General features: G+C 54.1%; 1 protein-coding gene across 1 annotated transcript in view; it reads right to left on the bottom strand.

Moving 5' to 3' along the window:
* The window catches only part of ITPR3 (inositol 1,4,5-trisphosphate receptor type 3), a 64764-nt gene that overhangs the window by 15241 nt on the left and 38390 nt on the right, over positions 1 to 11133 (bottom strand). Inside the window, exons 19-33 of the mRNA XM_023538499.1 lie at positions 10879 to 11130; positions 10648 to 10792; positions 10023 to 10164; positions 9107 to 9306; positions 7807 to 7936; positions 7253 to 7310; positions 6019 to 6184; positions 4873 to 5037; positions 4718 to 4792; positions 4155 to 4280; positions 3259 to 3381; positions 2976 to 3176; positions 1711 to 1962; positions 1278 to 1403; positions 943 to 1145 (exon numbers count right to left, since the gene is read on the bottom strand). Of these exons, the coding sequence (XP_023394267.1) occupies positions 943 to 1145; positions 1278 to 1403; positions 1711 to 1962; positions 2976 to 3176; positions 3259 to 3381; positions 4155 to 4280; positions 4718 to 4792; positions 4873 to 5037; positions 6019 to 6184; positions 7253 to 7310; positions 7807 to 7936; positions 9107 to 9306; positions 10023 to 10164; positions 10648 to 10792; positions 10879 to 11130 (2364 nt within the window). The remainder of the gene's footprint in view (positions 1 to 942; positions 1146 to 1277; positions 1404 to 1710; positions 1963 to 2975; positions 3177 to 3258; positions 3382 to 4154; positions 4281 to 4717; positions 4793 to 4872; positions 5038 to 6018; positions 6185 to 7252; positions 7311 to 7806; positions 7937 to 9106; positions 9307 to 10022; positions 10165 to 10647; positions 10793 to 10878; positions 11131 to 11133) is intronic.

Genomic DNA, 11133 nt, shown 5'->3' with positions numbered 1-11133 from the left:
CTCCTCAAGGTCTAGGCCTGGGACTTATCTCCCTATCATTGACCCTTTTCTTTAAAAATATTTTTAAACAAATTAATTTTGTGGAAAGGTGATATATTTACATGGTTCAAAAACCCAAAGGTAATAAAAAGACATACTTTGAGAAGTTTCACCCCGACCTTTGACCCCATCACTCCTATCCTTTCACATTTTGCCTCGGGGCTGGTGAGAAGCAGGGAAAGCTACTGCAAATTACCAGCGTCCCACAGTCCCAAAGAGATCCCAGGGCCCAAACGCATGTGTGTCAAAATAAACCCACCCTCGCTGAGAGAGTGGGACCCACCATTTTTCTGACCACTCTCAGCAGCACTATCCCTCGACCCCTCCACCTGTAGGGAGCCCCTTTTATCGGTTTCTTCTGTATCCTTCCAGGGTTACTGTATGATTCAGGTGGTGTAGCAGGCTCCTTCCTCAAGGGAACCTGGCGGCTCTTTCATTCAAGAGGCTCTGGGGCTGTGAAGTCTGGGAATTGACTGAGGGGCTATGATTCAGTGAGTCAAGTCAAACTTCTGCTCACTAGCCAGGAGCTTTTCTGCTTATACGGATAGGTAAGACTTTTGAAGGCTGCCTATTTCAGTTTTAGGGACACCATGATCAAAACCAAAGTGCTCTGTGCATCAGACTCTCCCAGTTCCTGCTTTGGCTCTGCTGTCCGTTGTGGTAAGCATGCCCACCTTGTCCTTAGTAAGTGCTGCCTGGCATCCCCTGCCACCCCAGGATCCATCACACCAAGTGAATTTAGGAATTCCTGTTTTAGGGTCCAGTTCCCACTGTAATTCCTGATCACAGAAACTGTGAGATAATAAATGTTTGTTGTTTTAAACTGCTAAATAATTTGGGATAATTTGTTATACTGCACAGATAACTAATACTCTTGTTTATCCTCCTGCAGTATCTTTATACTCATGATGAGCAAATATAAATATATATGCTGATTTTCCCCCTTTCCTACGCAAAAGCTGCCTGGGGCAGAAGCACACCTGTAGGGAGGTGCTGTTTTCAGAGAATGGGGAGCTGAAGAAGGCATTGATGGTGTCCAGCACGACGGTCAGCACATACTTCTCCAGGGTGGGGTCAGCCAGACGCTTCTCCCGCTTACTGCAGACCTGGGTTGAAGAGAGATAGATGCCTGGGAGTGTCCAACACATAGGACGCCACCACTCCCACCCTCTGGAAGGCTGCCCAGGCCCCCAAACACCCCTGGCCGCCTGCAGGCCCACGCCCCCACAGGGACAGACCCGAGCCATGTCCAGGGTGAAGTTCTCAAAGAGTGTCCAGATGTGGTTGCTGGTGTAGATCTCCTTCATTTCTACCTCCGTGTCCACATAGCAGTGGTTCACAAAGTTCACGTAGGCCATTTTCACCTGGGCAGCCGGGGTGGGAGGTCAGAAGCACACGAAGGGCTGCCCACCCAGGCTCACCTCTCCACAAGTTCACAATTCCTCCTGACCTCCCCTTGTTCTCGGTCCACATCCCACCTGCCTTCCCTGAGCCTACCAGTTCCTGTCCACTTCCCTACTTTCCTTTACCTCCCTCTTCCTGCCCCTCCATGCAGAGCTAAAAGGCTGCTTGGCCTGGTTTTTACACCCCCTCTTCTCCCAAGCCCTTCCCCCAGCCCCGCTAGCCACCTCTCCCAGTCCCCAGTGTCCCCGAGAAGACACACAGGCCCACCTCAGTGATGCAGTCTTCGTGCGTAACCACAGACACCACGTCCTCCAAGGGCAGGAGGGAGGTGCACTTGATCTCAGTATAGACATTCTTGCCCTCGGCACAGGCAGCCAGCAGGTCCACCAGGGAGATGTGGTACATGAGGGGGCTGTGGTCCTCCACACCGTCCCGAGCGGCCTTCATCATGTCCAGCAGGTGAGCCAGTGAGGCCTTGTCATTGTAGAACACAACCACGTCGTCACCTGCGTTGGTCAGCTGCATGCAGCAGGGGGACACGTGTCAGACCCCTCAGTCCAGCAGGGCCTGGGCCCTATCCCTCTCCCGCCCACAGGGAGAGATTGGGACCATGACCCCTGCCTTCACCCAACACTCAGGAAACCCTCTCCTGCCTGAGATTTTGGCCCTCAGGGCCCTCTGCCATCAGGGACACCGAACCCTGGACCCAGAAAGTCCCCCATCTTCCCCTAGGGAAAGAAGTCCCACTGGGACTTGTCTCAGAGGTGCCTCCTCCAGGAAGACCTTTCTAATCCTGCCCCTACACAGCTCACCCCCTCCCTCCCTTGTGCTCCCACAGCATTTAATTTAAACCCTTGCAGAGCACACACTGCATCTCCCACACTGTAGCGATTATGTTATTCACAGTAATATAATAGCAATTAATAATTAACATTGTGCAGCACTTCCAGTACACAGTGTCTCATCTCACTTTAGTGTTGGCTCCTTTTTCCCCTGCCCATCCTTCGCTATAAGATGCTCCAGGGCAGAGACCATGTCTGTTCCAGATTTAAACTCAGCCCTTCACACCTTTCTTGTTTTCGGTTATCAGGTATTTCCTGAGTACCTACTATGTGCCAGACGCTGGGGCCCTAGCAATGAGCACAAAGGACATGGTCCATGTCCCCCCATTCCCTCCAAGCTTATACTTGACTGACTTCCCCAGGTGTACATGGTCCTTAACACATAGCAGGTGCTTCATGATTTTTAAATAAATGATAATAAATGATAAATGAAGGAATGTATGTGTGAGTTCTAAGTTTACTGGGTCCCACTTGCATTGTTAGGCTGCAGCCTGAGCTCTATGAGACCTGCCTCTTTACCTTAGTTCTCTCTCTGTGGCCCCTCCACACCCAGCACCCCAGTGTTCCTTTCATGACCCACTGTGTGAAGTCTCTAATTCTGAGCCTGGCCCCCACAGGTTCTCTCCCGCCGCCCGAGTTTCCTCTGCGGCCACCACCCAAGTCCCATGTGCCCCTCAGCCCTGCCCGTACCTCAGTCATGATCATGTCCTGGCACTTCTTGACGTACTTGCCCTCGGCCTTGATGACAGTGTGCAAGAAGTCCAAGTACTGTACGTGGCGCCCGTGGGTGGCCAGCAGGTGCACAAAGTGCTGCAACACGGGCTCGCTGACCTCAGAGCAGAGCTGATAGTTGTTCAGGAAGATGTGCTGCATGGTCTCTGCCTCCAGGAGCTGGGTGGCAGGATGTCCGTCAGAAAGCGGGGGTCCTGGCCGCACCCCACCCACCCCGGTGCCCCTACCCCTGCACCCTCACCCCTGGCGTGAGAAAGAGGTGCAGGTGCTTGTGTAACAGGGTCTGGTTGCCAGGGTTCCCCGCGCAGAACTTCTGCAGGAACTGGTGTGTGTAGCGTAGGATCTCCATCATCTTGGCATCACCCTGGGCAGAGAGGGGAAAGGGTACTGGGCCCACCACAGAAGGCAGGCAAGGCCAGGTCTGGGGCCTGAGTCAGACAGGTGTGAGGGTGGGTCAGAGCTTGGGTTCAAGGTGAAAGCTGGGCCTCCAGGTCAGAATATGGAAACATGTGAGGGGCTAAAGGTCAGAGGTTGAGATGAGGCTGGAGTAGGGAAGTAAGGCTAAGGGGTCAGGGTCAGGTGAACACTGGGGTAGTGTCAGGGTCAAGAGTCAGGGTGAGGCTTGGAACAGATCAATATCAAGGTCAGTCAAGGCGAAGGGTGAAGGGTCAAAGGTTAAGATGAGACTAAGTTTGGAGTCAGGGGCCTAGGTGAGCCTGGGAACAGGTCAGAGTACGAGGTCAAGGTAAGGCTAGGGTCAGAAGCCATAGTCAGGGGTCAGGATGAGGAGGCCAGAGTTGACACTGTGGGTCAGGGAGAGGCTGAGGACAGATTAGGGTCAACACGGGTCAAGGTAAGGAGATAAGGGTCAAAGGTTAAGACAAAGCTGAAATTATCAGGATTAGACCAGAAAAGAAGATGGAAACTAGGGTCAGGGTCAAGAATCACCGTGAGATTTTGGTCAAATCAAGGTCAAAATGCATCAGGATAAGGGGCAGAGGGTCAAAGCTTGAGATGATATTAAATTTGCATTGAGGAGTCAGGATGTATCTGTGGATTAGTGTGTGGTTTGCATCCGATGGTCAGGGTTCAGGGTGAAACTGCCCTGGGAGTCAGAGGTCAGAAGTTAGAGGTCACCTTGTCGTAGGGGATCTGCAGCAGGTCCAGCATGACCTTGTGGGCATCCATGTTCTTGAGTAGCCGCTGCTGCTTCTTCCTCATCTGTTCCCCGACACCACACATCTTGTTTAGCCGCTCTAGAATCTGGGGGGGGAGAGGGGTGAGCCCAGAGCCCCTTCCTTTCCTTCTCAGGCTTCCCCTCCCCGCAGCCCACCCTTCAGGTTGTTCAGAGTGCCCTGTCCACCACAGCTAGGTCCTGGCTTACATCGCGGACAGGAAGGGAGAAGAAGGCCATAGCCACTGAATCAGAACATCATAATAAGGCAAGGGAGCATTAAAAACTCAATTTCACCCATAAAAGTAAATAAACAATGTGACTGTGAAATGGAATTTCATTAAATTCTTTCGGCTTTAAAATAATTCCATCTGGACTTTGGCAGGGTTGTTTTTAACATGCAGGAAAAGCTGGAAGATGTCTATTTTGAGGGCCAGTGGCCGGCAGAGCTGGGAGGAGGAAGAGGCCAGGCCCTCAAAGCCTCCAGGGCAGGCAGACCCCATCCCTGAGGATCCCAGCCACTCACGCCCCTGACGATCTGGTAGTTCTCACTGCTCTTCTCCCCAGGCGGGGGCAGAAAGCCTTCCTCATCCGTGGGCCGCTAAGGGCACAAGGAATTGGGGTCAGCCAAGCCCAGCCGTGCCAGGGATCCCCATCCCAGCTCCCCGCAAACCCACGCACCTCCTTCTTGTCTTTGGAAGCACCTGTCTCCACCTCCTCACCCTTGCCGCTGCCCTTCTTGTCTACCCACAGCTCCGACTTCTCGACCATGGTCCGCAGCCGGTCCAGCTCCGACTTGATCACCTTGTAGTTCTCCACGTCCTGGGCTGAGATCAGCAGCTGCACCTGAATGTCATGGATGGGCTTGCATGGTGAGACAGGTACCACAGGTCCGCTGCCTCATAGACTCCTGGAGCCTACTCTGCTCCAGGTTTCTGCTCCTGGCATCTCTGCCCCACCACCATTCTTTTCCACCGAGCCAAATCCTGCTCAGTGTTAATGGCCCTGCCACAAGCCCACCACCTCCAGGAAGCCTACCCTGATGGCTGCAGGCATCCTTGCACTCCCTGTCGGGAGCAGCCTCATCACCTGGTTTCAGTTACTCACTGCCTCATGTCACATGCTGCTAGGGCTGTCACTGTTCACTCAGACCCTAACCAGGGCAGGGCAGAGCATACTGACATAGCTAAATGCTGACTGGAAGAGGGACCTGAACCCTGACTCCCACCTTATCCGATCTGGATCAGTGGATAAGAGAGGAAGGCTCCCTGGGACTTGATCTCCCCACTCTGTAAAGCAGGGATAAGAACAGCAACCACATTGTGAGGGCTGCTGAGAGAATTCCATGAATGCAAGTCCAACGCTCAGTGTCTGGTACAGAGCAAGCTCTTGTTAAATGCCAGTCCCATTTCACAAGGAGCCGTCGAGATCATACGACATCGCAATAACAAAACCAGTCACCTTAGTGAGGGCCAACTGCGTGCCAGACATGATTTGAAGCACTTAGCAAAGGCGCATGCAATAGAGCTTGCAAACTGTAAAGTGCTTTCCACATCTTAAGAAATGACAGGCCTTGAGCCAGGCTGGGGAGGAGATAAAAGTGGCCAAAATGTGGCCCTCACCTTTAAGGAACTCAGCAAGGCAGAGAACCCCAACTGTGCACCTCAAGCTCCCCTTGGAGCTGTGAGCTCCTCCTCCATCTTGCCAGTGCCCAGCACAGGCCAGTGCGTGGCCAAGGCAGCCTGCCTGCTCAGTACCAGGGCCAGGTGGTCCTCGGGCCTCCCTCCCCACTCCCTGAGGGTGGGGTGGCTGAGGCAGGGGCAGCACCTGCTTGAAGGTGTGCATGGCCTCCTGGCGCTGGCTGAAGTGTTTGAAGAGCAGCTGCAGGGCCCCTGAGACCAGCGGCGCGTAGTCGTGCATGGTGAGGTGGATGAGCACACGCAGGAACATGCGACCGCCCTCGTCGTCCACCTCCAGCATGCTGCTTGTCTTCCTGCAGCACCGGGTGCGGGCAGGGTTGGCATGCACCCTGCTGTCCGAGGGGCAAGCACACTCCCTGCCACCCATCCAGCAGATGTAGTGCCCAGTATAATATTTGCAAAAAATGTTGACATTTCCTCACCAGTGTACAAATAGCCACTGCCCTGAGCTCCCCAAGTGACCCTCATGCTCCCCGAGGTCCCACAGGACTCCCCTTGATTAAGCAACTGAAGCAGAGATTCAAGGGGATTCGTGGACAGAAGTTGGGGCCATGAACAGAGATGGGGAAAAAACTACATCTTTGTTTTTACCAACCCCTAACCAAAATGTAGCACTTTCTTCAACGAGAAAAAATTAGCGGTACCTATGACTTTGTCACCAATAAAAATCACAGATGTTTTCACATCACTTTAGAGTTGTTACAGAAATTGCAAAATAGCCTTTCCATCCATCACCACTTCGAAGTACTGGTACTAATTACACCCCAGCAGTTTTTTATTTAACGTGTTCATAAACAGGCACATATATAACTGTCACTTAAAATTTGATTTCTTCAATATTTTGATAACTGTATCTCAATACCACTGGTTGGTGCTATGAATTTAAAAACGCCATCTAAGAAGGGGTCCAAAGGCTTCACTAGACTCCAAGGGCGTGGCAAAGAAAAGGTTGAGCCCCCAATTCCTAGGTGACCCCTCCAACTCCAGCCCTCTGTAGAGCAGGCCGCTCTATATCCCTGGAGGAAAAGGGGTTGGGAGATAGATGTTCTTCCAGCTACCTGGCCAAGTCCTGATGCACATAGGCACAACTGCTCTGCATGGAGGCAGGGGAATGACCACAATGACACTGGGACCCAAGTGGCCCCTATTTCACTGGGATTGGGCAGACAAGGAAGGGTCAGAGCACATGGCCAGGAGGACTCCTGTGCCCAGAGACCAGTAAGGGGCCACAAGGGGAATGACAGAGGAGGGAGAGGCCAGCCGCAGCCTTGGGAAATGCAGACAATTCCCAGGTGGTCTCAAGTCTGTATCAGCATCACCCACCCAACCTCACACACAATCCCTCTCAACCCTGGCCTTACCCCACTCCAAACATGGCCTCTGCCTGCTCCCCAATGCGATCCAGGTTCATGTTGGCAGCTGTAGAGCAAGAGGGGCAGAGAGGGGCAGGTGGAGTTCATGTGCAGGAAAGATGGGGGACACAGGAGTGAGGGAGCAGGGAGACACTCAAACCACCCCCTTCCACACCTGGTTGGGTGGCAGCCCTCTGCCTGCCCCTTCCTGGGGTGGAGGTGGAACCAACCAGGGCAGGGACCGGAGCGGCCCCATTGCCCTGCAGGGATGAGCAGAGTTCTGGGCTGCGGGTCCTGCTCTGGCTCAGCCTCTGAGTGGCTGTGACCTTCGGCAAGTCCCTGCCCCTCTATGGGCCTCAGTTTCCCCATTTAGGAAATAGAAGGAATGATCCCTGACCTTCCTCTTCACTATGGCAATTAAATTAGATAGTGGAGAAGAAAGGCCTTTGGAGTTTGGGAAGCAGGGGCAGGGCTGGGGAGCTGTCCCTGAGTATCCTCCACTCACTGCTGTGTACCCCTGGGCAAGTCAGCCTCAATCTGAGGTGGGGTGGGGTAGGGCTCACTGGTGGAGTCGAAGGCAGGGGCTGTGCCATCAGCTCCACTGTCCTGCATGGGAAACACCTCCACAAACTCCTTCTTGAAGACGGACAGCAGGTAGGAGATGCGGTAATCCAAGCGGACATTGAGGATGAACTGGAAAAACAGGGAGAGGATGGTGTAAGGACCGTTCTGAGGACAGGAGGCCAATCCTGCTCCTGGAGGGATGACAGGTACCCCGAATGAGCTCCAGATTTCAGGCATCTCAGCACAGCTCTTCAGGAATGTTCCAGGACATCACAACCAAAATAACCAAGACCTTCTCCCCAGGGAGGTCCAGGGAAGCCTCTCCCCAGTTCCTGTACCTCTTCTCAGAATGAGACAAGAACCACTCCCAACCCCTGACCATTCAGCCTCTCTTTCCCAGGCTGGACGCTGACAGGAAAGGGAATGAAGCTCCCCAGGTCCAAAGGCCCGTTTTTGTCCTCCCATCCTGCTCTACCAAACAGACCCTGGGGCTCCCGGGGTGGGTAGGGGCATAGTGAAGACTGTGAGGAGGCAGTAGAGGCCACTGTTAGGGTAGAGGGGTGGTGAAGACACAAGGTATGCACACACCCTTGACTGGCCTCCATCTTCTCGGTGCACAAGCCTCTGGCCATACCCCAGGACTCAGATCTGGAAGCCCCAGGTCCAGGAATGAACCAGAAGCCCCCTTCTCTAACTCCCCCAACCATGCCCTGCCTACACTGGGTCCCCATAGAGGCCACTGCATTATACTTCCTGTCTTTTGGTGGCAGCAAGGCAAAAGCAAGGGTCCTTAACCCTTCTAAGGAGCCTATCAACCCATTCCCCAAGGGTTCATGAGGAGTCTCAAAGGAGACCCACAAGAAGAAAGACTTTGTCTGACCTGCCAGGAAACTGGCTCTCAAATCTCTAGCTCTGCTTCAAAACCTGTGTGCCCATGAGAAAGTCTCCTCTCCCTGTTCCTTTCCTCATCTGTACAACAGGAAGATGGAGCAGACTTTAGTGTACACCAGAATCACTGGGAGGGCTTGTCACAGCACAGACTGTGGGCCCCTTCTCTAGTGTTTCTGGTCCATGAATCTGGGGCAGAGCCCAAGAACCTGCATTTCTAAGTCCCCAGATAAGGCTGCTGGTCTGAGGACCACACTTTGAGAACCACTGAGCTACACAGCCGATCGTCATGGAGCCTCCCAGTACTAGACACTGTGACCTAAGGGAGCCACTCCACCCCACCTCACTGTACCTGCCGCCACTCTCCTGCCCTATTCCCAACACTTCCCACCATGCTCCTGGGCCAGCTACCTGCAGGATTTCCAGGATCTTCAACTTGGTCTCCATCACCACAATGTCTTCATTCTCCTCGAATTTGCTTCTATCCAGCGGCTCAGCAGCCCCAGCACCACCAGGCAGACTTGGGGCGCCAAAGACAGACTGCTTGCGGTTCAGCACCATGGTGGACATCATGTGGCCCACGCCCTGGATGGACCGCCGCACGTTCTTACCTGAGGAGTTGGGAACACAGGGAGGTCAAAGAGGGTGCACAGCAGGGGCCCCCAGTCTAACTCTATCAGCTGCAGGGCAACGCCACACTAAAGAAGGGGCAGGGCTAACCCGGGAAGGCTTCCTGGAAGAAGTGAGCTTTAAGTCAAATCTGGGAAAAGGAAGGGCCAGGGCGAAGGTGAACTGTGTGCGGAGATCAGTGAGAAATCTCATGTGGGAAATCATGAGACTTGCTACAAAGCATGAGGAACTGAGGGGCCACTGTGTAGAGAGCACTAAAAACCAGGTGTCAGTCTCTATGTACTCTTTGTTTAGCCGAGTTTATGCCACCTGCGGCCGGTCCCTAAGGGCAGGACTGCGGCTCATCGCTCGGCCTGCCCCTCTTCCTCCTCACACTCTCCAATAGCAGGGCTGTGTCCCTTATCTAACTGGGAGCTCCCCAGGCAGGGCCTGTGTCTCTCCTCCTCCTTTATACTTCCTCAAGACCAAATTGTATTGGAAGGCATCTCGCCCAGACCCTGGGGTCTCCACAGCACCTGGGCAGGGAGCCCCACTGGTCCAACTGAGGTTGAAGGAGATTGGGCCCAAAGACGCCCCCTTGCAGCACAGCCAGGAGGCAGGCTACTCAGGGGAGCTGATCAGAGAGAACTTCTGGTGCTAACAGAAGACTGAGGAACCGAAGGTGGGTTGTGGATGGCCTGGGTGGACGAAGCCTCACCACCTGGGTCTTCGTAGGCCTGTAGCATGGCTGGGGGGCCCTGCACGCAGTCGATGATGCTGAGCAGGGTGCGTGTGAGCCGCAGTAGCTCACTGAAGCTGTAGAAGCCAAAATAGATGAGATTGTGCGCCAGGCTGACCACCTATGGAGAGGAGGCAGGGCTGGTAAGTGTGAGTGTGGCCAAAGCATGATGAGCAGGGCCTCATAAAAGAAAGGCAAGGCCAGATCTGGAAACTCCCCACCAAAAGGGTATAATGAGGGTGAGGTTCCTCTAAGACAGTGGGGCTGCCTGGACATGGAACCAAGGTTCCCAGACAAGAGCAGCCCAAGCCCAGTGGGTTACTAAGGAAGAGAGGCCTACAAAGGAGGCTACTGTAGGGGAGATAAAACAGAAATGCAGGAAGTTGAGGAGGTGGGGCTCCTGGCAGTGACCTGTCACTCGGACCCTGGCTGATAAGGTGAGGAGAGAAGCCTCCCTCTTGGGGAGTCCCAGCAGACTACGCTGTCTTCCTGCACTGCTTGGGGTTCCTGAGGGAAGTGAGGTCATGGATCCTATACTTCATCCCTGAGAGCAGCTGAGGCCCAGGGAGAGAACAAGCCAGAGCCCCGCTAAGCCCTAGCCCACCTCGAAGGTGAGCTTGTTCTTCTCCTCATTGGCAAAGGGCACGGCCTCGCTGACCACGTTGTTGAGGTAGTCCTCCACGAACTCCATGGTGCTGGCAAACTTGTTCTTCTTGTCATCTCGTGCGGCATTGAGGTTGGAATCATAGCTGAGGGTAGAGGCAGTGAGGCATGAGGGTCCCTGAGGACTTCCCACCCCAGCCTTGCCTGGCCCACCCTCCCCCACCCCTCTCACTCCTTGATGGTGATGGCTGTGGGGATCTCTGTCCAGAGGCGGGCAAACTTGACAGGTGTGACCAGCTCCTGGGGGTCACGGTCCACGTGCACATGCAGCATCAGGTGGCAGAAGGAGGCGCGCAGGTCAAAGGGCAGCATCTCATCCGCCATGCACAGGAAGATCAGCTCAACGCCCAGCTGCTGAGAGATCTCATCGATGGCCAGATACTGTCGGTCCAGGCACATGCGGGCAAAGAGCTTCAGCTGGTACCTA

Source organism: Pteropus vampyrus, unplaced genomic scaffold (assembly GCF_000151845.1).
Source record: "Pteropus vampyrus isolate Shadow unplaced genomic scaffold, Pvam_2.0 Scaffold225, whole genome shotgun sequence".
NCBI classification, from domain to species: domain Eukaryota; kingdom Metazoa; phylum Chordata; class Mammalia; order Chiroptera; family Pteropodidae; genus Pteropus; species Pteropus vampyrus.
The sequence above is the reverse complement of the archived record's forward strand: the minus strand, read 5'-3'. Positions and strand labels throughout refer to the sequence as shown.